Source organism: Phymastichus coffea, unplaced genomic scaffold, assembly GCF_024137745.1.
Source record: "Phymastichus coffea isolate CEN01 unplaced genomic scaffold, Cenicafe_Pcof_1.1 PCOF00060, whole genome shotgun sequence".
In the NCBI taxonomy this organism is placed as follows: Eukaryota; Metazoa; Arthropoda; class Insecta; order Hymenoptera; family Eulophidae; genus Phymastichus; species Phymastichus coffea.
In genome coordinates this window covers 262,716-287,307 of record NW_026706871.1, presented here as the reverse complement: position 1 = coordinate 287,307, position 24,592 = coordinate 262,716, and the positions used below count along the sequence as shown (strand labels likewise).

The window sequence follows — 24,592 nt, the reverse complement described above, 5'->3', positions numbered from 1 at the left end:
CTTTGAAAGTTAAATCCGGCGCTGATTTCTGTTGTAATTTATATTTATATACTGTATCTTTCATTTTACCGCTTGACACTCAATGCAATTCCTTAATTTTGGTCTTGGCATACAACCTCTCATAACAAATCTCCAACAATTATCTAATCGCAAGAATCCTCATTTACAATAAATTTTGTCGTAGGCATTATGCGCAAGTATACAAGTTTTTATATCACAAGCGAGCTATGGTATTCCCGAAGGATTTTGAAGCGTTATATTACATGAATATAAACAGTTTACTTATGGCGATGCGAATATATATGAAACTAATTAATTCTATTATCTACTTATACATTGACATTAATTTATTTGCATACAAGTAGTTAAAAGGCTTGTCTGCAAAGCTGTTCCGTTTTTTCTTTATCATCGCGAAGTCGAAATTAACTAGATATTTGTACCAAAGCAACGAAAGTACAGTTTCGTTAGGTTTAATTAACCGAAGTATTTGTGTATTATACGAAATTGAAATTGTACTATTTAATAATAGAAGAGGGCAAAAATCGCCGTTTCGCGCGCTCAGAATTGACTACAGTTTAAATCACGCACGTTAAACAGCAGTCCGACTTTTTATTTTTTCTAATATCTCTATTTCCATATCCTAAAAAAGAACTATCCGTTTATCAATACCAGTGTAACGCAGCTTCCAATATGCTAACATTATGTATTTCACTTTTTCGGTTGCTTAAAATAAAAAAAAAAAAAAACTCCTTCGGTTATCACTTACGGTATCCATTCCACAGGCAGAGAAATGGCGTTTGGATCGTTTATAATTTCTTCACAAATGCTCGAAAAAGTGTTCTTATTGACGTAGGCATTAGCTTCCGATAGCATCGCTTGAGCATCGACTTCAATTTTATTTCCAACGAGAATTAAAATTGTCAACGTTATTTGATTCTTTGGCAATATTTCTTTTTAGATCATTTGTACTTTCAATAAAATTTTCAATAGCATGTAAATCAATATCTAGGTGTGAATCACTCGTCTTCTAATTAATCAATATATTTTCAATAGAGTGCTGGTGAGTATTTGAGACGTTTTTTTCACTAATTTCCTTTTGCTTAGATTTATTGGAATCTAATATACCAATAGAACCAACAACCACATAACAATGTCGATGACATGTTAATACTATTTTTTACATAAAAGAAGATTCTAAACAGAAAAATTCTGCTGTCCGATAAAGTATTGATTTTTAGTATGTCTCGAACAGACAATAGATCGAGCAATAGACTTATTGTATATGTAGATAAAGTGGTACAATTCATAAACACGTAAAAAAATGTATTAACAAAAAACAAGTGCATTTACATTACATGACAAAAAAAATTAAAACTAGAATCGATTCCACAATCCTAATTGCGCTAGCAAAAGCTTTAGTTCGCGCAAATATCGCAATATTAAATACAAGTATATATATATATATATATATATATATATATATATATATGAGATCGTTTATAATGATATAGGGGCTTCGGATAAAGTTATTCGGATGACAGTCAAATGATAGCTTGTGATAAGTTTTTTCGCTCTTATCAATTATTTGCAATGAATGCATTTCTATAAAAATACGCAAGTTAATATCTCGTTGGAAATAAGCGAAAAATAATAATCGGCTTCATGTGTTGATGAATAACTCATGACTGAGCGCTACAAACAGCGTTCACTAGATAGGTCTGAAACAGTCGGGGGGGGGGGGCAGTTCCATAGATAGAGCGAGCTTGTCGATCTTGGTCGGCAAAACCGTCCCATTTTTCGTACTTTTAATTTTTACTTACGTGTCACTTCATAACTTCTTAGTCATAGAGGTAGGCTTTCGATTATACGTATCTATTCCTAGCAATTAATTATCAATTGTATACCAAAAGTGTGAGTGTTTTTAAGTTCATCTACTCTACTGATAATATTCTCATAGGTTTCATACATTCAAAGCAAAATCAGAAGGGCGCTCTTAAGCTCATCAGTGTTAATGGTACGTAAATAGAAAAACAATTATATTGTAGTAATTTGTTTATGGCTTGAAGCTCTTCTGACTTTTTAACTATTTGCCAATTGCAGGTGCTGTCTAGCAATATTGTTATCTGTAATGAACCAATAAATACTTACAATTACTTATTCAAAAATAAAAGGTTACAAAATAATCATTTTCAAAAAATTAATTTTGGAACTAGTTTTGCTTATTTGTGTAGTAATAGTAAAATCAATTCCAATTAGTAATTGTAAATCTTGCAGATGACAATTTCTCTTTTACGTAGTCAAAATTTATTTGAAATGTTTTGAGTGAAATGTTTTATTTTAATTTTTAATTTTTAATTTAGTCTCAAAAATGATAATAGGTAGTTTGAGATTTAAATTGATATTTGCAATAGTATTAATTCTATCATTCTGGCAAAAATCACAATTATGGTCCTCATATGCAGAAAATACAACGGTAGAAATGATTTTAGAAAATACTGAAGAAGATATTCAACCAATACTGATAACTGTATATTATGAAGCACTCTCCCCAGATTCAAGAGATTTTATAATACAACAATTAGTGCCTACATTTGAAAGTCTTGAAGATTATATTGAAGTGCAGCTGGTACCTTATGGGAATACAGAAACAATTGTGACATCTGATGACTTTGTATTTAAATGTCAGCATGGATCACTTGAGTGTGAAGCAAATATAGTTCATGCTTGTTCCATTAATAAAACAACAGATTTCAAAAAGTCTTTGGAGTTGATAGCTTGTATGATAAAAGATAATCACCATCCTTTTGATATTTTGGAAAGTTGTGCTGATGGATTAGATGAATACAAGACCATGTTGAATTGTGCACAATCCAAAGAAGGGAGAAGATTGTTAGCTGAATATGGAGATGTCACGAATGATTTAGATCCAAAAGTCACTTATATTCCAACTATTACTTTTGATTATGAGTTTGATAATCAAATATTGATACTTAAAAATCTAACGAAACAAGTATGTCAGCGATTGTTATCTCCACCAGAAATATGTGACAGTTAATACTTTCAATAATGTATTTTATAACTTGAATTACTTTTGTAAGTTTTTGAACCAAGCAGCCACATATCCTATTTTTATGACCACAGAGACGGGTAGCTCAATTATTATGCTTATATTTCATGACTGTACAGTATTTGTAAAAATAATCTTAGAACATGTCAAATTATTATTGAATCGACATGTTGATATGATGTACTAGTATATTTTTAATTAGTTTTAGTCATAATCTTTCAACTTTGTAAAAAAATGATGAGTTTATCTATATGTTATAAATATATTTAATATCAATTGATCACAGTTGATCTGTTTTGCAAAAATTATATTATTGTGATTAGTAAGTGGCTCATTTAATATGATGCATAATATTTGTTTGCTTTATAAAAAAATAAGACCATTCTAAAAAAATTATCTTACTGGATTGGATAATTGATTAAACTGTATTTGTGGTATGTTAAAAGATAAATAATTCATTTTCAATGTGAAAAAATTAAATTGTCATTTAATTCTAACAATTTCATTCATTTTAATAATTACAAAGTAATTTGATATTTGACCAATTTATGAAAGGATTTTTCGGCATTTAGAGCATGAGTCTGGAGTGTTTAAACAATTAACAAGTGTAAAATTTGTCAAAACATGTAATTCGCATTGATTGATTTCAATTGGTGTAAGAAATATGCATTTTATCAATAAAATACTAAATCAATTCAAAAAAAAAACATCGATTAATTGTATACGCACTTCAAAAATAAACAGAGCCTGTATTTACATGTAATTTTTAAGTCCAAATAAGTACTGCGGCGACTTGAGAGAAAAAAGTCTCAGTTGTGTGTCATACGCTTGGTACACGCGTGGGAGACTGTCCAATTAATAACTTCCAAATTGTCTCCTGTCTATAGTCCGGATTTCAAGAGAACTGTTTTGATTGAATTTTCCGAGTCGACGTGGAATCCCAAAATATATAAGTCGATAAACATTCGAAATAATCCTGCGCTCGTATTTCATAATCTTTTCAATTATCGTTTATTTATTTTCAAAAACAAGAAATGAATTACTTGAAAGACAGATAATAATAACAAAAGGAAACTATTAGACGCGTAGAAATTGTCTCGATGCAAGTTATAGTTGGTATACACACATGTAGCAAATACGCCTCATAAAGTTATTTTTAACTATGTTCAATAGTTGTACAATGAAAACTTTATTCGAGTATACAAATAAACAGCCGAGACGATTTCAAGAAACATGTGTGCGATTAAAGTAAGAACTTTATTAAATTAAAAAGATCGTAAAAGTATTGTTGTGAATACTCAAATGAAAATGTATAGTCATATGAAGTTCACTTAGACTATGTCGTATCTGTAAGAGCTGATATACAACAAAATTACTTTTTATGTAGATTCAGACTCCGAGATATCTGACAATTTACACTATTTATTAGATATGCGTAATTCCACATGTGTACCATACCATACAATCAAGTTCATTGTAATTTACTAAAGATAATGAAACTTAAGTTGCTTTATACATTTTAAGAAGATGTACCTTGCTATGAAATACATTCTTGAGCGTTGAGCAGGTGGTTAACGCGCGCGCAGGTCAATCACTCATTTCCTTGTCAATCTTATTTAAATTTTATAAAATTATAAGATTTTACGTTCAAAATTTTCTATTATTAATTTATGCGTGTTACTAGCCTTAACAAAATTCGAACATCGCAAGGCAACGCAAATAGTATTAATTTAAAAAAGAAAAACCAATATTAATTTGTAAGTTACGTCTGTTTTAAAATTCTCGACAGAATTAATTTTTATAATTGATGTAATCAAAGCTTTATTTATCTACGTCAATATTTATAAACTTACTCGGTCACTATAACCAGCATGAAACAAACGAGAATCAGAAAAATATCTGTCGAGTGCAACTATGAATTTTTTCGTAAGACTATATATGTTGTACGTAAGAAAATGTTTGCGTTAATTCATAATTTTTTAACAAGTCTTAATATTAATTGATATGATCTCTCGGCATAATAACATTAAGCTTGTGGAAACGAGTATCTACGTTGAACAAAATATTAAAATACTGACAAATGGATGGTTCTAAGACGCTATCAAAGATTGTATTACGCGCCCAAAGCAATGGTATCCATTATAAACGCTGAATGCAGTTTCAAAAGAAGAGATGGGTACTTAAGTTTAAATTATAATCTCTATATATAAAAAAAAAAAAATACTACAGCGCATAAACTGTTAACGTTGTTTTATGAACATTATACAATATAACGTAGTATTCCTTTTACGAAAGTGTGATGTTTTATGCAAAGAGACGAGTATTTTTTTTACATTTTTTAATTGGATTTTTTTTCCTAAAACATTCGCTGATTGTAAGATATTCAAAGCAGTGGAGCATTGTTATCATAACTCTTAAATTAATTTAATAAGAATTTATTGATATTAATATTTTTAATGATATTTAAATTGAAAAATAATTTAATATTTCTTTTTTTTATGCGGATAGACCATACGTATTTGTCATAATTTAATTCTGTAATATAGTTTTAGCAAAAATACTTGATTTGAAAAAAGGTATCGCGCGCGTTAGCGCCGCCATCGCTGTTTAAAAGCTATATATAGAGTGCTCGTATTGAATTATATATATATGGTGAGGAAAGAGTGAGGGCAATTTCGTTGTGACGCTACGATACGCTCGCATTGTGTCGAACTCTGATAACACGCTTACAGAATAAGGCCCCTGCTCAGGTTCCTTCTTCAAAACATATTTTTAAGTGATTCTAGTGATTCTTCCATTTATTTCTCAGTAATTTTCATCAAGTTTGTTAGTTCTTTGACTTCGTTATTCAACAATTCTATATCATTGGTTAAATATCCTCAGTACCATTAGAGACTTTTTCATTGTACAACTCGTCTACTATAAACGTATCATCTACCTATTCATTGTTATCATCAGATTCACTTGTAGCGTTATTTTCTTCTTCAACATTTTTTACAACCATTTTTACAATTTTCGATAACGAATGGTCAATGAAAGCAATCAGTTTGTCCAATTGTTTTTATTCAACGATTGGCAGTTCGTCCTCATTTTGGACTTGCTGGTTCGCCACTTGTTGAATCAAAGTTTGCTGGGCCAAAACTTGCGGAATGGGAGCTTGTGGGATCAAGACTTGCTAATTCAAAAATTGTCGAACTGGAGCTTGCTGACAAAGTTGCTGGTTCACAGATTGCTGAATGAGAGCCTGCTGATTTGGCAATTGCTGACCTAGTAGTGGTTGAACTGGAAGATCGTTTATGGTAGCTTGATGCCAGATTCCTGGAAGAAGTTCTTCTAATGACATATGTGATGGAGTTGAATGTTTACATTAACATAAACATTTATAAGTGGTAGTATATAAATTGCAACAATAAATAATTATGTAAAAGACTAATTAAAGTTTTCACGTAAATGATTTTCGCAGAATGAATGGCTTATCAACTCTCTATTATTTTATGTGTTAGATACTGAGCAGAGAAGTATATTGCGTCGGATATTAGTATAATTTCGAAACTCGCAGCAAAGTCTGTCAGTTCTTTGAAATGAGCTCAAAACAATCTTCAAAATATTCGATGAGCTCGCTCAACTCTATCATCACGTGTATGCACAGTTAACAGCGAAACCTTTCAAGGGTCCGTTAATAACGAAAGGTTTTCAAAGTAGTAGATACGGTTCAAATATTAATTTGATTAATATATTCTGATGTACATTTGTAGGTCATTCTAGATCACGAGAAAACAACCCTTGAAAGACAGTGAACCTCCGAAAAAGACGGTGAACCTCCGAAAAAGACGGTGGTAAAATTGAATGGTGGAATTGATACAGTTTGATGTCTTTACTCTCATTTCAACAACTAAAGACTCATACGCTTATTAGTTAGCTTGTAACTTAATTTCACTTAAAATACGTAACAGTTTCTATTCTTAAACGCATGACACAATATTCGTACGCTACATTACCAGTCTTGCGGAAATAAATAACGATTACATTTTGTAAATAAACATTACATACTATAGACTTACACTACTAAAATTTCCACGCATTCGTTGTTTTCGAGAAAGCTATCGTAGTCAAGTCGGAAATCATGTACACGTCATAAAGATTTGCCGATAGTCTCAGTTGACACTCCAACGCTCGGCAATAAACTGGTCGAGGTCTTTCTTTATTTCTGACTGTAAAATCAAGGACCTCGAGAGTCTTAATAAAGCTAAGGAAATTACCAAGAGTATCTAAACTGCCATGAATCAAATTAAACATCTGAAAAATGCCGTCGAACACACGATCGAATTTTCAAAGATCAAAGGCATTAAAACTGGAATGTGTGCTGTCTGCGAAAGTAATATATTTAAAGGGTAATAATCTAAAAAACTGCCAAATTGACTTTTAAAATGTTAATTATTTTTAATGCCCACATTTAACTTTTAGCCTCTGTTAGTGAGAATAAATTGAAAGTGGCAGAGTTGCAAGAACAAGTGATTCGACTGAAATCTTTGCTGTCTGCCAAACGAGAGCAAATAGCGACTCTCAGAACGGTTCTGAAATCCAACAAGAATATCGCTGAAGTGGCGTTGAGTAATCTCAAAAGCAAATACGAAAACGAGAAAACTGTGGTGAATGAGACAATGCTAAAATTGAGAAACGAGCTGAGGACATTGAAAGAAAGTGCAGCAACATTCTCAAGTAAGTTTCACAATGTTTACAAGTAATGTTGGTTTTTTTCACATCGATATGCGATGTAAAAGTTGATTAATAACATGATTGTACATTTAAATGCTTGCGTCGGCACAATTGTTTATTTTGACGTGCGAGACACAGAAAATAATGGTAGTTAAATCGGTAAAAAAAATGCGATTTTACGTCTTTTTTTTTTTTATTTTGAGGATGAAGTTTACCGTGCAAAAGATATGATTTTCTTTTTAAATTTAAATAGTATTCGATGTGATAGATTTCGAACCGTTTTGTAGGTACTTTCATCGTCAAAAAATATTATAAATAATGTGTTTTCCATACTAGACTTCACTTTCAAAATAAGAAAAAAGTACGTAAAATAATTTTTTTACAGGTTTTTTGATAATTATTTGTCTGCACGGACTTTTTTTTTGTTTTATGCTATTTATTTTTATCCAATACCATGTACCCCATTTTTCCATATAATAGTCTCTATGCTTACAATTTATATCGATAATTTGCTGAATTTGCCTGAATCACAGATTGTGAAATCACTTTCACATCCACTTCGCGATACAATAAAAATTCGACACGTAATCGTACATTAAATCATTTTTTAATAATTGACAGAATTTTTAATATGTAATTTTTTCAAATATTTATTTATTTCTTAGAAATATTTTATGCATAATACTTTGGACCAATTATTTTCCAATTAAATATTTTGGAAAAAGTTTAGATGCACTATTTTATATTTTTTGTTCGATTAAGAAAGTATTATATTAAATAAATAAAATTTCAAAATTCGCGTAGAATATTAAATAGCGTATAGAATCGGTATCTGTACGAAACTAATGCGGCAAATAGCGATCACAAATGATTCGAACATAAAATCGAATATGTTAATTGACTTCTTGAGAGGCTTCGGATATAGTACTTAAGTTTATTTGATCATTGCTTGTTATATTTTAGTATATATAAATCAAAGTAACAATAATAACAAGATAAAGTATATTTTTTGAAGTTGAATGAAAAAGCAAGTTTTACTAGTAGACGAAGAAAAGCACTATCTTCTCACACTCACGATACCTCGATATGAATAAGAAAAGGTTCTATTACGTTAAGCTTCGTCATTATTCAAAGGACTTGTGTGGCTTCTGTACCACCTTTTTTAAGATTGTCTTTCTTTCTACGAACTTGTTTTGTCATTAGTGAATACATTAAGAATAGAGCTAATATGCCTTTTTCTCTTGTAATAATTTCCATTTCCAAGTCTTACTTTTGTTCATAAAATCTCGTCAACTAAAATTCAACTTTCATAAATAAATATTAATTGACAGCTAAAAAAACAACTTCACATGTAATATAATAATAGATATAAATAAACAGTACCTCTGTTTGATCTTTCTCCTCACTTAGCCATTAGGCTATAAGCCTGCTCGACCCGTCGATATTGTTTATGCTTTATACAGAATTCCCTTAGCACCCATTGGAATTTCATTTGCTACGATATTGTCCTGGTACCATGCTTATTTACAATTCACCAACGAAAATAATGCGTGACAAGGGTCGCGTAGACCATGAAAATCAGATCTTTCACGTCTACAAAAAACTGTATAATGTGATTGTAGACATAACATTTAATACTGCTAAAAAAATGTATGTGTGTATATATATATACACACACACACACACACACACACATATATATATATATATATATATATTTATATTCCTATGATTACGTAAACTAAAGAAATAACTACTGTAGGATATATAAATTTTCTACGAAAAAGGCAATTAAAAATAAGTAACGCAACATATTCTACATAAATTAATAAATATTGGAAAGTAAAAATTTAAATATCCTTTTTTTTCTATTTTATATTTCGATCAAAATAGTATCATGTTTAAAAAAACTTTAAAGCGAATTAAAAATGTTCGTATTGAGTAAAATTGTCTAGAATCGGCATCTGTATGATGCAAACTCCGCCGTTACCTGTATTAACGATAACTATTCTTTCATGAGCTACCGAGGAAAGAATCTTACGTATAAAAAAAGTGTGCGGGAGAGCGTGCAGGAATAGCGGAAAATTCGCCCGAAACGGATAAAGAACATGCGATCGCGTCTTGTGCTGCCGATCACTGCCGATGTAAACGGTCAAGGGGGTGAAGGGGCGACGATCGGACTTACGAGGGCCAGGATGAACGCTGCAGTATCGTGGAGTATGAAGTATCGTAGAAATTAAATTTTTCGCGTACACGGTAGTGTCTTCTCGTCGTAGCCATGCTGACGAGTCGACGAGTCCAACGAGTAGACAATATGTTACGTTCGCCTATTAATTTTTTAAAATTATTTTATGGTGATGAATTCGTATAGCTTAGTGCATGTAATGGTATATTACGTATTTAGAGAAGGAAAATATTGAAAAGCCCGTAGATGAATTCTCGGGTGTCAATTTGTACGGGCTATGGGCTTGCCATTTTCCCTGCCGTGATGCGTATAGAATTGTTCGTGATAGCGTAATCGGAAATAAAAATCTGCCATTTACCCCAGCGAAGAAGAACCTAATTTATATATATATATATATATATTGCTGTATTTGAATCAATAAATGCGAAAAACAAGTAATTAGGATGGTATTTGGCTCAATTACGCATTCAAAAAATTTCCAGCACATGCTTTTCAAAGAGTAAAGCATTACAGATCGAAGGGTGAGTCATATTTTTACATTTAAATAAATCGAGTTAGCTTAAATAAGGCGTATTCGTTTACATAAAATTCGGAGGATTAGAACATTTTTATAGTCTGGAGCAGCTGTTATAGATATGATTTCATGTTTAGAGATGGCTTAAATAATTGGACCTTTTATTGCTTAATAGTACAAATATAATGTCACAATATAGTGCCATTATGAAATGTAAATTTGAAATAAAAGCAAGTGATGTTAAGATTCCGATGAGTCGAATGATATCTAGTACTTTAAATTTCAATTCATCATTCGTTGTGCAATAAGTTAGAAAAGTTTTATCGATTTCCAAAATACATATGCCGATGGTCATTTATCACAAAAATTTTTTGTCAATAACAATTTATTAACAAAAAATAATCCTCGAGTATTACTTGTATAGCACAACTGAAAAGAAAGGAAAGAAATAAATTTTACATTTGTCTCCGACACGCAATAAAGATGCTGCTGTGTGCGTATAAGTAGGGAGATGTAGTTTTAGCCTTTGGATTTTTTTGGTCAGAAGTCACACATACACATCGTTTTCACGAGCGTCTAGCAGAGATCTACGTAACTTAGATTAACGATCGATGTATAACATCGTATTTTCCTCTGCTATCTTGTTTATCAGAGCTTTCAGCGCGGCTTCGTGTGTTTATTTACGATTGGAACAATTAAGGATGAGTTAAAGTTTTTTTTTCATCCATTTATTAATTTGTTTTGTAGAGACAAGGGGCAAAGATCGAGTGTCATTAGAATGCGGGATTTCCCAACTGAATGTCATTGTTTTGAACGACTTTCATCGCGATCTTGATCTAAATTCAACAGCGAAAAACTAGATGAACGTTTTATGAAAATGTTCAATTTACTTAATTACTATCGCATTACATTAATAAATCAGTCGCACTACAGACAGAAGTGATATATGCTGCAGCGCATGAGAGCAGTGCCACCGGAACTTTATTCGCCAATTCAAAGTGAATTAAATATAGAAAATCAAATAATATCACTGGCAATATGTAGAAAATTCTCTTTAGTTTGCCGTACTTTGAGTACGCGGACAAATAGAAGTTTATATTTGCATCCTATCATAAAAAAAAATCAGAGGATATTCAAAAAGTGAGAGATCGAAAGAGAGACAACGAAAATCGCCAGAGAGAAAGATAGGTTGGCCGCTGGTTTATACGGCGGCGTCGCCGGCTATTTATAAAGAGAGAAGAGAGCTTGCGAGAGAATGAGGGTCACCGCTTAACCTTGTCCGACGCGTGAACCGGCCAAACTCAACGACGACGACGACGACGACGACGATTATATGATGACGGCGAGTAACTCATTTTAAGCCTCGAGTTTACCCAATTGGGTCAAGTCAAAATGTACTGGAATCACTGTAATATTTCACCCTTAACAACTCTATCCTACATTGCAATCGAGTGTATGAATTATAATTCTATTGCTTGAATTGCTTTACTATCAAGCGGAAAAATCTTTATTTGCATTTGGTCTGCGCGCAAAAGGTATATTTCAGACGAGATGTAATCGAGTTTTTTAGGGGCGACAATGTCTGATATGAAACTTTACGTTCCTTGTTATTGCAACTTATTTATTAAATTGTCAAATTGAAAAATTTCAATACAAAACAAATCTTTTCATAGAGATACCTTGCCTCCAGAACAACGAGAGAGAGAGGGAAAGAGAATTGAAACGATTTGGTAGGAAGCTTGAAGAACTTGAATAGTTATTTTAATCTGACTGCTATACATGTTCTCAAGAGTATGAATGGTAAATCGATTACGTACACTCATAAAATCTATTTTCATACAGTAACAACATTCCTGTAACGCGTAAATAACAAGCCTCGGAATTTCGTCGTTTTCCGGAAGTAACATTATTTTTCATACTAAATATCAAATAAGAGAGAACGAGAACATGACAATATTTTAGAATAAATGTATCGTGATTAAGTTGATATTTTTAACTGCATAACGTTGAGAAACATAAACATTCTTGATATTCATTTTGAAATATATAATAACGCATTACGGAAAATTCAAATGCGAGCAGAAGACTCGATGTCAAACATTCCAGTATCGTTAAGACCATAACCGCTGCTCAGGCGAAGACTGCAGCATCAGAAACTAACATCAGAAAGCACAAGCCACAGACGCACACATCAAAAAGTTCATTTGATTTGATCAAACATTCATCCTGAAAAGCATCGTCCATCCGCCAAATCAGTGACCGAGACATAAAACAGAGGTTTCACTCGATAATTTGCACGTGGAAATGCCACCCGCGAGATCACTTCTAATCTTGCTTCTGGTACAGCTGTTGCTCGCATCACAAGTATACAATAATCGTACTTTCAATTTATCTGTACCACTATTCTGTTACATAACTTTGCTCGTATACACGCTAATAGCAGCGAACGAAGGCGTAGCGAGTTAATATCGACGAATTGCCACCCACAAACTTCATTTTACCGCACGCACTTTTTACGACTTCCAATGTCAACCTTTATTTTTCGTTTCTCTATCGCAATTTATTGTTTTGACTTTTTGTTGTACAAGACATACTCACATACACACACTATGTCGATTTACAATAGACTATCTTGAGAGTGTCGTAAAACGGAAACTCGTGGGAGACAGGTGAAATTGTCTTTTTGTCATTCGCCATTTTTATTGCGGCCTCCAGACAGTACAGATTTCACAGATACATGGGAAAGAAAAAAAAAATGTGCGTAAAAATTTCTTCGCAATCAAGTTCGTCTAGGAAGTATACTGCTTTTGATCAGACGCACTTAAGAAAGATTTGATCGGAAAAAAACAAAAGTGCTAATCTATAGTTTGGGTCAAAGCCCAGCCAATTGTTTTGTCCCGACAAAGAAGGCTAAGGCAACAAGAAAACTGGCTGGCAGTCAAAGACCGAGAATAATCCACGTGCCGCATCGATTCCTCAGCTGAGCAAGTTATTCCATCCCCACCTCCTCCTCTCCGTGGTTTTCCGACGACGACGGCTAGTCATAAGTGCACATATATATACATACGCACAGTTCTCTGTGAATTGTATTTCAACATGTAAATTTCACGATGTTTTTTTTTCTTTTTTCTTAATAAAGAAGAAAGGATAAGAGGTTTGATATCGTGGCTCGAGAAATTTTGAGTGTTGTTTTATATTATGCAAACGATGCATTGCGGCGAAAGCGAACGGTCGCCGCTTTCATGATAAAACTTTTACTAGTAAATAGTCGACACCTCCAGAGAAACGCACGACAAACTTTTATTCGTTCAAAATCTTTTCTCTTTATTCATCGTTCTTCTTGTACGATTCGACGATGGCTCGTCTTGTCGCTGACTGCTATCATATCGTTTGCATACGTAAATTTCGTTGATATACGAGATGAAGTCGCATGCAAATTGATATATCGATTAGAGATGTGTATTGTCGTCGGTGCTGCGAAAATCGCGATAAATTAATGATATAATAAACAGTTGTTTTTTTTCACTTGCACGCTTATAATTGCGGGTGCGACTAGTGCTCGGAAAAAACTGCTCTTTAGAACCAAGCTTGCACAGTTATAAAAAATTCATTACAAACAAAGTTCTTAAACTTGTTGCATTCTTAAAACTAATAATATTGAATCAAAATTTTATGTTATTTTAAGGAGAACCTATTTTAGATTTAAGAATATAATTTCTTATTTTCGGAAGAATTTTCTCGATTCCGAAACTTATTTTTTTCGCAACGTTATATTTATAAATAATATAGTTCATTCTTGAACGGGTCTTTTGTATGCCATTGTCCTTTTGAAAATAAAAAAATAATTATCAGCGAGTTTTTCGTCCCATCGAATCTTTACTATTACCGGAAAAAAATATCAAGTAGGACACATCCAGTAGCCGCATAACAAGCTCGAGTACACGGTGTGGAGAAGTGCGTAGCGTGAAAGCGCATATGAGGCGAGAGTCCTCAGGGGCAGTAGTGTAGTTGCGTCGGTGGCGAAGCGCGACCACGCCCTCGTGAAGAATCGCGCGCGCGACGCTGCCACAACGCCGACGCTAGTCTCTCTGACGCCGCTCTTCCATCCTCTATACGTCCTCTTCCTTTTCGTATTCTTTTTTGCCGCGCCGCTTTGCTCGACTTTCTCTCTTGCCTCCTGCACACCGTCAATTCTCTCTCTCTCTCTCTCTCTCTCTCAAAAAAAAAAAAAGAGAGAAGCGCAATTGTCGGAACTGCCATTGTCGCGTCTGGGAACGATAATTCGTCCTGCAAGCTCGCGCGAGGAGTGCAGTAAGCAGAGGTACGAGAGTGTGCAGCGTTAAGCTGTCGAAGCACACATCGGTCGTGTGCGCGTGCGACGACGACGTGTGCCGTCGTCGACGGTGGCGGCGGCTCATTCATAGCTCGCGTGAAGCGCGCGCAGCTCGGCATCAGCGGGCTGCCAGCCAAGCCCCTCGCCGGCGCCAGTCTCTCGGCGAGCTCGAGCCCGATAACACCTTTACACACATACCCTACCATTCTATCTGTTCTATTCTCTTCTCTGTACACTCTTTGCTTCTCTCTCTCTCTCTCTCTCCCTGTCTCTCTTTCTCTCTTACTCTCTCGCTTGCTCGATCGCTTTCTTTCTCTATTCCTTATGTGCGCCCCCGCGTAAAGTGTTGTTTTGCCGAAGACAACCTCAGAGAATCGCGTGCGTATTGCAGTGCTTTGTTTTCGTTGCGATAACACAGTGTGATTTATATATTCGTCGTCGAGAGAGATCCCGAAGGGAAGAAGTGTGTTCTTTTAAAAGAGAAAAAACAGCTTACATCGAAGAAGAAAAAAGAGGACTACGTCAGCGGCGCCGGCCGGCCTAACCGCCGGGACCAATACGGTATGCCATTCGTCTTCTTTTTTTTTAATACGGTGCGATGTGAAGTGAGAGCGACTTGATTTTGGAGGGTTGAGAATGACGTACGTTGTGCGACTTGATTACTTTATGTTCTTTTAGGTCACACTTGACGATGCATTTCAAGAGCGCTTCTTCGCTATTTCGATATATCGAGGCTCATTTACAGATTAGACTCTTCGTTATTTGGTCCCAGTGCAGCTTTATTCAATCAACACTCGGTGTAATTTAAGCTGGGATTGGTACTCAACGAGTTCCTTGCGAATGCCCTGAAAAGAAATAATTGATTTGATTCGACGGAAAATAATGAGCTTGCGAGCTTGCAAGGGAAACACATTACCGTAAATGATTTCATCTCGCGTTGAAAAACGCGAATGAGATTTTTCAAGCTTTTAAAGTGCATTGGACGGTAAACAGATGTGCACACAAGAGAGAGGCGTGTCTTCTGGTCAAAGGCTTGTCTATCTTTCTAACTTACATAATGCTAACTCTCGCATATATGTAACTTCCTGTCCTTTCTGTGTTCATTACTGTTTATTAGATTGCTTTTCTGCGTTTCTTTTTACGGAGAATAATGACGTTAAAAATATTCACATTTCGTAGTGGTATATGCGAGCGTATTTTATCACCCAAGAAATTATTCTACACGTGACATTTCGAAAAATAACAAAGTATATCCATTAGTAAAAGGCTATCCGTATAATTAAAAACTGGCACTGAACGTGAATATTCGAAAACTGACGTAAAAAATCCACGAGAACCCGAAAAATTCGCAACATCAGCACGTTTGCATGGGCAGCTCTAGGGTTAAATATGTATCACGAAAAACGTATATTAATAGATGTATGGAAGTATATATCCAACATGGTCGAGAGAAAGAAAGAATCTAGAATAGGTAAACATTGGATCTGCGAGATATTTCGCATCACAGTAAATTATTGACGAATTCGCTTGAGGCTCACTGCCAGAATGGACCGAGGAGGGGGGGGGGGGGGGCTATTAGAGGTCTTTTTGATCGCCGCGCGCGAGGAATTTATATTTTTGGCAAAGCCCGCTCATATGAGAGCACCTGTCCGGGCCATGCGCGCTCCCCGAATTCCGCTAAAGCAAACAACACGATATTGTATATCGCGGCACTACACAATAGTCGTAAAGCCAGCTGCGTGTGCTGCTGGCTTCTCTCTTGCTTGCCCGCGAAAATTAATTAAATTTGAGAACAACTTTGCCCCCGTCAACGTCTACGAGTGTGCCTTATTACGTAAAAGTCCGGCTACGTTGCGCTTTCGCGTGCGCTTTGCGAGACTTACAATGAGGAGTCGTGTTTAACGGTTTTCGTCTTTGATACGTTTGAGAGTAATCGAGTCGCTGTGCGCGCATACACCCGATTTACTTGGATTTATTATTATATTAATCATTGTGCACGAAAAGTTCGATCGTTCGGTCAATTTAATTCCGCGTCTTTCATGGTGGTTCAAAATGCTATAAAATAAATTTTCGTAATCAATATCTTGATATAAGAAACTTTTCTGGTAAATAACGTGAATTGGAAATTTTTCCTAGTGATTAAAGAAAAATTTTTTAAGAATGCAACCACTTTTAGGAAATGTTTATTTACGTAAAGTTTATCACGATCGCAAAAAGATATAAGCTATAATTTGAGAAATTAAAATACATTTTTTTTATTGTTCTCAGTTATAAGACAGCAGAAGGTAATAGATCATTTTGTCGGTACGATGAAAAAGCACTATGGAATCCACTGACAGATTCATGTGCGCTGATTTATTGCTAATGTGCGCGCGAGGTTTTTCATGAAAGTTTAAGTAACAGCAGCAGTGGAGCTATTCTGCAGCTTCCATTTAAAAATGGTGTCAATGCGATAGATATTCCCTTGAAAAAATTTCGCGTGGAGATAAATCTGTCACGGAGTAATAGTTGATTTGTCGTGACGTATCGATGAAAATACATTTAACATGCAGCTTATGTATTTTATATGCATCACTACGAGTTACGCGATGACTGAATCCGATGTACAAATTACTGACTGATTAAAACTCAGAGCAATTAATTAGTGAATTGAAGCTGTAATAATGAAACTCGAACCTTCAGATTAGTTTGACTGTTATTAAATTTTATGATGTAAAATATTTCGATTCTTTCGAATTAGGTCAGCGTGATTATATAGATATGACTTTATTTTATTCGAGCTCTGATATGTGTTTGAAAAGTAATCTTCATTATGTTACAAAATACCGTAGAATATGATTAAAGTTTCCTGTTGAAAAGCCTTATACTGAAACAAATTTTTATAGGATTTATTTTTATTTTTGCTACTGAACAAACTTTTTGACGCGGCTCTACTTTTTTTTTAATTTTAAGCTGCTCGTTTCGTGCACAGTCGACTCTTAAAATTATTACTCACGAAAGCAACTTTATTCTGAACTCTCGAAACACGTGAAATGAAAATAAGCATGTGATGAGCTGTTCAACGACTGCTTCGAATAAGCAAACGAACTTTCAGCAATGTTGACAATGTAGAAATGAATCGCAAATAAGCTTAAGAATCCTCTTGGTTTTCAGACAAACCCGAATACATATTGCACAACTTTGAATCAAAATCGAAAATTTAGCGGAATAGCGAGCACGTCGGTCATCCATCAAGTTGAAAATGCAAAAACAGCGGCCAGCTAAAACATCACGCGTGCACACACTCGAGTAGAACATATACTCACCAGCTCGTTCGAAACTTATAAACACGGAACCAGTGTGTATGTGTTCCAGTTTTCAATTTTCTCGTACCCTAAACTGGTTTGTATGGCTGATCGGTCTTTCCTATTAGTCGATTCAGGCGGAACTATACATTAAGGTATTAGGAGACTCAGCTACTTTGCAAGAAACTTCGAGGTTATTAATCATGCCAACGGCTGCTGTTATACGCCAAGTTTTTGCGTGTGTTTTCTTCATCCACGTGGAGACTGAATTTACGGAATGGGGTTGTTTGTAGGGATGGTATGCGACTGACGAATAGAAATATTTGGAGGGGTGACTTTTTATTTGTATGAAAACTGAACTTATGACTTTTTTTTCTCTTTTACCGGAAAGAATTTTATCGCCCGAATATAACGTGCTATTCTTAACATGAACTCCAGTCAATACAAGAGTCATTTCTTGAATTTTTAACGAATTATAATGAGCTTGTGCGAGAGACTGGATAGTTCGTTTTGAATTTAGCCGTTCGATATCGTTGCAAAAAATGTATTTCATCGAGTTAATAAAAATTTTATTCCTTAATAGTGAAGATACGAAATGTTTTTAAGAACGAATTGAAATCACTAAATCAAAATATTTGCAATATTGTTAAATAACACTCGATAACTGAATGCCTGCCAGAAACAGTTAGATGCGATTCATAAACATATTTGAAAAAAATGAATATTAAATTTTTCCATAAAACTTTTTACTGAAAATATGCACATCCTAGTTTTATTTTAAAATAAAAATTTTCCAGGCCAAAAAGTCATTAACGGTCAACTTGCGCTTGAAAACTATTTTGTATAAACAACAGACAGCGAGAGATAATCCAAATGTGTTCAATCGAAGAAAACTGCTACACACGCATGTCCTTACTCTTGAAAAGAAAAATTACACGTGCGAACGAAAATCCGCCCATAAAAAGAAGAAAAAAACGACTTTGCTGTTCGCTCAATGAAACGGCTGATCAAGCGGAAGTGTCAGCCAGCCAGAGAGCCTCAATGACAGTGAAGTTGCTGCGTCGCTGAAAGACAATGGAGTGATTAACGATTAACGTCAGCGAGAAAATTGGCAAGCCGCGGCTTATGCTTGCCAACATCTCCCCAGCACTCACATCTGCTATCTCTTTCCGTCGAATAATATTATGTTATTTCTGCCGCGAGCCGTAATATTATATTTTGATAGAGGGCAGAATGTGTCGATTGGACATTTTTTTTTTCGAGAAAAACTTGCAACGAAGCGCGTACGAGTGTAGTTTATGAAAAGAACTTGCAGCGCGTCTACGTTGCAGTACGTAGCAGCAGTGTATGTACGTTACGTATGACGCGTCTGACTAAAGCCATTTATCTCTACTTGAGGCACGTTACGTATTTGGCGTTGCGCTTGTGCGTCAACATAACAATCGTGCACGCTGTAATACGCAAAGTTGAACAAGTATTTCCGGCCGCTGTTGTTTTCGCAGCCAAGAACTATGTTATCTAATAAAATTGCACCGTTCGATCGGCTAACAAACACTTTCCTCTTTGTCTACATTTTTAAATTTATGTATGGTCGTATGGCTACACAATAATCTTGTACTTTGCACGTTACTAAAGGTGAACCGGGTCGCAAAGTCACATCGATCGTAAAGTATTAAGAGCTTCTTTTTATCTCCTCTGCCTTGACAATATCGCGACAAGCTTTTGTCACGGGATAGACAACGCGCGGGCGCGACTAAAAAACACAATTTGCATATTCCCGTAGCGACACTACATAATGAGCAGCGGCAGCATCAATGGCAAGGGAGACAATAGGCCGCTTTGAAAAAAGTCGATTTTTTCGACGACTCTACTGCTGTCGTTGTTGTTTGCGCTTTTCGCGCGCACTAGCTCTGTGTTCTGCGAGCTTCGAGTGGCCGCCACCGCCGCAGTTCATTAGGGATTTACACGCCTGGCTGCGCACTACCTCGTGCTGGCGTTGATTGCCTGACTCTATTGGATATGTACTTTGATATTGTGCGCTTTTTCCTTTTCGCGGTTCAAGGAATTTCAAATGAAACACAAAGAAACTTTTCAAAAGCTTGATTGTAGATTCACGGTTAGCGTCTGCTCACCTTTATTATGCATAAAGGTAAATAGATTGAAAATAAAGAATCAGCTTCGAATCACATAAAGTTTGATTAAATGATGTTTGGAGCACCGATTAAACGAGAATAACGAGGTACGGAGCGTTTCTCAAGTACCTCACAGCAACAACAAAACCAAACATTTCGCCGCTCTCAGTGGATATAAAACAGTACCGGAAAATCACGTTTCTAGAATCTTGCGAATAGTGATAAAGCCGAAAGAGTACACGAGCTGCGCCGTCTTTTGTTGCTCGGTTGCTATCGTCCCAGGGAGCTCTTCGTCACTCCAAGATAAACGGCCTGGAACTCTTCGTTGGTTCTTCTTTCTCTTATTCTTTTATTTTTAAGTTGTGTAACTTTGCTTTTACGGAGTCTACTTTTTATAGTAGTGTCCTTGAGAAATTCATAGAGTTAAGCTTTTTTTTACGTCGGATAGTTGCTTCGACCAAGATAAGATCGAACAAACAAGTATACAAATTTTTATTTTATTTGAATATGATCGCATTTTTGAGCCTTGACAAATAACAACAGAAAAATGTGGAATTGCAATATTTTTGTGAAAAAATATTATTTACCAGAGTCCAAGATCCCTTACGAGTTTCTTACAAAATATTACGTTAAGTAACAACTTTTAATACAGTGCAAACAATTTTCATTTTAAGACGAACCAAATAATGATAAACACTAATTTTATTTAAAAGAATCGCTAAAAACTGTACTGCTTTTACGTACCAGAAAAAATCGATATTCATAAATGTTTTTATCTAATAAATATTGTGCTTTTTCACAGTTTACTTAATCTTTCTGCGTCAAAAAAATCAACTGCTTATATTTATGATTCGCGTAATGTTATGCGAAGAAATAATTAACACATTTCTCTAATACCAATAATTGACATATTTCTATTGTCCGAAGTTATTGTGAATAATTATTTTTATAGATTTTACAATACTTACAGTCGACTAGTGCGAATAGTTTTTTTAAGTTTTCACGAATGTCAGGTTTTCATTAAAAATTGGACTGAGAGAAGTAGATATCTAAGATAGGAAATCTAAGTCTGTAAAAGGCGGTACATTGCAATTCTATATTTTTTATCATTTTAATTGAGTTATCGTTGTATTTTCAAAATATGAATAGTTTTAGAAATTAAAAAAATAAGGCAAAATGTCAGTAGTTAGTAATTTGTTAATAACTTTTTGTCGGAAAACTTTTTTTTAACGAAACTTTTTCTGTTCAAAGGCTTAAAAAGGTTTCACGATTCTGGAAATCCAAACAATGTATTTTTTGTATTCACTCAAATCTGCTTAACATATAAGAAAAAAGTTAAAATCGTTACGATCGCCCAAAAAGCATCTCTCGCAGAAGTTAAGCCAACATTTAGCAAAATTGAAATCTATAGAAATATGCGAGGAAAATCCAATAATACGGACCAACATCAATATTGAGAAACGAGAAGACTCAAAACTCTTTAAATTAGCCTTCGAGCACACACATACACACACACACACACACACACACACACACACACACACACGCGCGCACACGCACACACACACACTACAAGTGAGAGTATATCCAGCGTCTGTCAGCTATGTCAACAGCAGCAACAAAAAATTAATGCTCTTGCCAAGAGTCTCGATGTTGAACAAAGAAATAGAAAGGCAAGGCCTTCTGCAATTCAGGCGGCAAAAATGACACAACGCGAGATTTACGACGCGGTGAGAAATGAAAAAAACACACCTCCTTCCAACGCGTATCGTACACATAGCGCAGGCAGTGTAAATGTTTAGCCAGGCGAGAGTGAGAGATATGCGTGTATGCTGCTTGACCTCGCACGTGGAATGGGAGCTTAATGACGAAATAAAACTACGCAGCCCTAAGTCACGAAAATACATTTCCCTCGTGAGAGAAGGCAGAGGGACAGTAGGCATTTTCAGGCGTTCTGTGGATTTGCTCGATAGCCCTACTCGCGGCTTATTGATATGCCAGAAGAAAAGAGGGGTGACGTTTTTACGATATTCTATCAGGAAATATTTATGGTCGGGTCATAAAAATTATGGTAAAAAACACTCGAGTGTATACTTATGGATGTCACAAATGTGTTGACTTACTATTTTTATTCTTGTTTTATTGTTGGATCTCATAAAACGTATTTGGTACTTGAGTAAGATTCTTTTGTCTTTTTAGACAATGAGTTCAATCGAGTGGCATTTAAAAGAATCGCATAGAAAACTTACGTAATATTGGAAAGCAAATATTGCCTTTATCTTTTATTAAATTTTATCTACATTGGTTTATACTAATGACATATGCCAATCTAAGATAATCAATTGATTTACAAAAGTATACAAAAATTAATCTGTTGAATCATTTAAATTCAAGCGATCGATTACGAGATACAATAAAAATTCCACATAAGTTGGTTGGAAATAAAAATTGCTACCAATGCATTGGCAGTCTATTTTCTCTTAATGATATTATCTTTATAATTAGTTAAATTTTTTCATTAAAAACAATATATATTGTTATATGATAAAAAATTCTCTATAAAATTACATTGTTATTTTATATTTTTTGATTAACTTTTTATAAGTTAGAGTTTCATTGTTTTATGATCTTTTGTCATCACCGAAGAATGTAATTTGATTAAAAGCACATTAATTTCAACATTGTATGCAGTTGTAGGTATTAAAGCTTCATTTAAAGCCGCTTATTTAAAAGCTTGGAAATGATATTTTGTGAAATCACGAAATATAATTTCGTTAAAAGTTAAGTTTGTTTGCATTTAGGTATATTCAGATTATTTTCAATAACTCCAGTATTAGTGAACACAAATGATTTGCATAACGAATTTAGTTTATAGATTGTATTAAGTAATATTTGTACCAAGTTTCAAATCGACTTGACATGACAGGATCGTTTTAAAAATAACCAATTTTGTTTTATTATTTATACGACGTAATAACTTGAAAGTTATAGGGCATTACAAGTTATTACATCGTATAGGCAGGAAAATTTCATAAAATATCGTTGCGAATTTTTCAAGTTATAAAATGTCTTTATTCGTCTTTTCACTATAACTATCAATTAAAAGTAGTTAGAGAACTGTTTTTTTAATTAAAGTAAAATAGAAGTACTACATGTTTATATGTAGCATTGGAATAATTAAGAAAAAACAAAATCGAAAAATTTTTTAAATTACATTTTTTTTATTTTAACAAGTCTTCCAGTTCAAATAACGTAAATATTTTTCCCACCTTTCATTTCGAAATGAATGAACCATTCTTCGTGGAGTTTCACCTTTCAGAATATGAGTTATTAATGACTCCATACATATATACATGCTACAGATATAAATTTATATAAATTTCTTAAAACTAATGTGTTTTAATTTCTAACACCTTAAAACATATTTCAATAATGATTAAAAAAGAATTTTTTTTATAAAAACAACGGGTCTTCTACAAGAATATAATAGTACAAGCAATATAATAGTAAATTTTTCATTTTCTTCCGCAGCAATAATTGAAGTGAGACTTTCTTCTCTATGAACTTAAAAATTATATATATATGCAGTGTTGTATTTTATAATGATATGGATTCGTTACAGATAATTTTCAAGTTCATAGAGAAAAAGTATATGTGTATATATATATAATGTAATAATTCATAAGTGCTTCTATACATTTTGGCCAAGATATAATTGAATATTATATATATTATATGCAACTACACTTTTGTTAAATATAATTCTCGAATTGAAATAGCTATTCCCAATAAATTTCGATAATCATAAACTGCTCAAAAAGCACTTTGAAAAATTCATCACAATATGTTAATCCATTAGAAAAAGAGTAGACGAACGAGTTACCAACTATCCATAAATTTGCCAGTAAAAAGGTAGTGAAAAAACTTTGCAACTTTCCGCAATAGCCTTGTCTACGTAAAAATTCGTTAACATCTTGTTCCTTTTTTCCAAGAAAAAAGTCTGGCGGCGGCAGCCGGGCCGTCAAAGGGCTAATATCCCGCCATTCCTTTGCTACTCGCCTCCTTTGTTCTCCGCACAGCGTCCCGTCATTTTTCTCGCAGCAGCGGCAACATCTGTTGCGAAGTATGAGCGCGCGCCCCTCCCTCCGCCCGTTCGCGCGATGTTTTTCACTCACTATAATGCACATGCAGGTCAAATCCCAAACGACTCTTGTAAATCAAACAGTGCGCATGCATGTGAATAGCACTTTTGACTCTTTTCTTGACATGTTTGTTGACCTGTAAACGGCCGATGTACGCTGACTGTTACTTCGTCTTCCTCGTTCGCCAGGCGCAAACGCAAGTTCGAACGGGGTCGTTGA

The 24,592-nt window shown here is 34.4% G+C and overlaps 2 protein-coding genes across 7 annotated transcripts in view; both read left to right on the top strand.

Moving 5' to 3' along the window:
* Nucleotides 1–1,758: 1,758 nt before the first annotated feature.
* On the top strand, nucleotides 1,759–3,605 carry LOC131666685 (GILT-like protein 1). The gene is made up of 3 exons (XM_058939532.1): nucleotides 1,759–1,850; nucleotides 1,958–2,014; nucleotides 2,101–3,605. Exon 3 carries the CDS (start codon nucleotides 2,369–2,371, stop codon nucleotides 3,053–3,055), a length of 687 nt encoding a protein of 228 aa, XP_058795515.1. The 5' UTR covers nucleotides 1,759–1,850; nucleotides 1,958–2,014; nucleotides 2,101–2,368; the 3' UTR covers nucleotides 3,056–3,605.
* Nucleotides 3,606–14,995: 11,390 nt separating this feature from the next.
* LOC131666690 (receptor-type tyrosine-protein phosphatase kappa) overlaps nucleotides 14,996–24,592 on the top strand; it is a 116,527-nt gene continuing 106,930 nt past the window's right edge. For 5 of the 6 annotated variants that reach the window (XM_058939537.1, XM_058939542.1, XM_058939540.1 and 2 more), the window contains exon 1: nucleotides 14,996–15,376. The gene's annotated coding sequence lies outside the window, so the exon portion shown is untranslated. Of the gene's footprint in view, nucleotides 15,377–15,493; nucleotides 15,634–24,592 lie in introns of all 6 variants that reach the window. The other variant, XM_058939538.1, reaches the window with a different exon arrangement.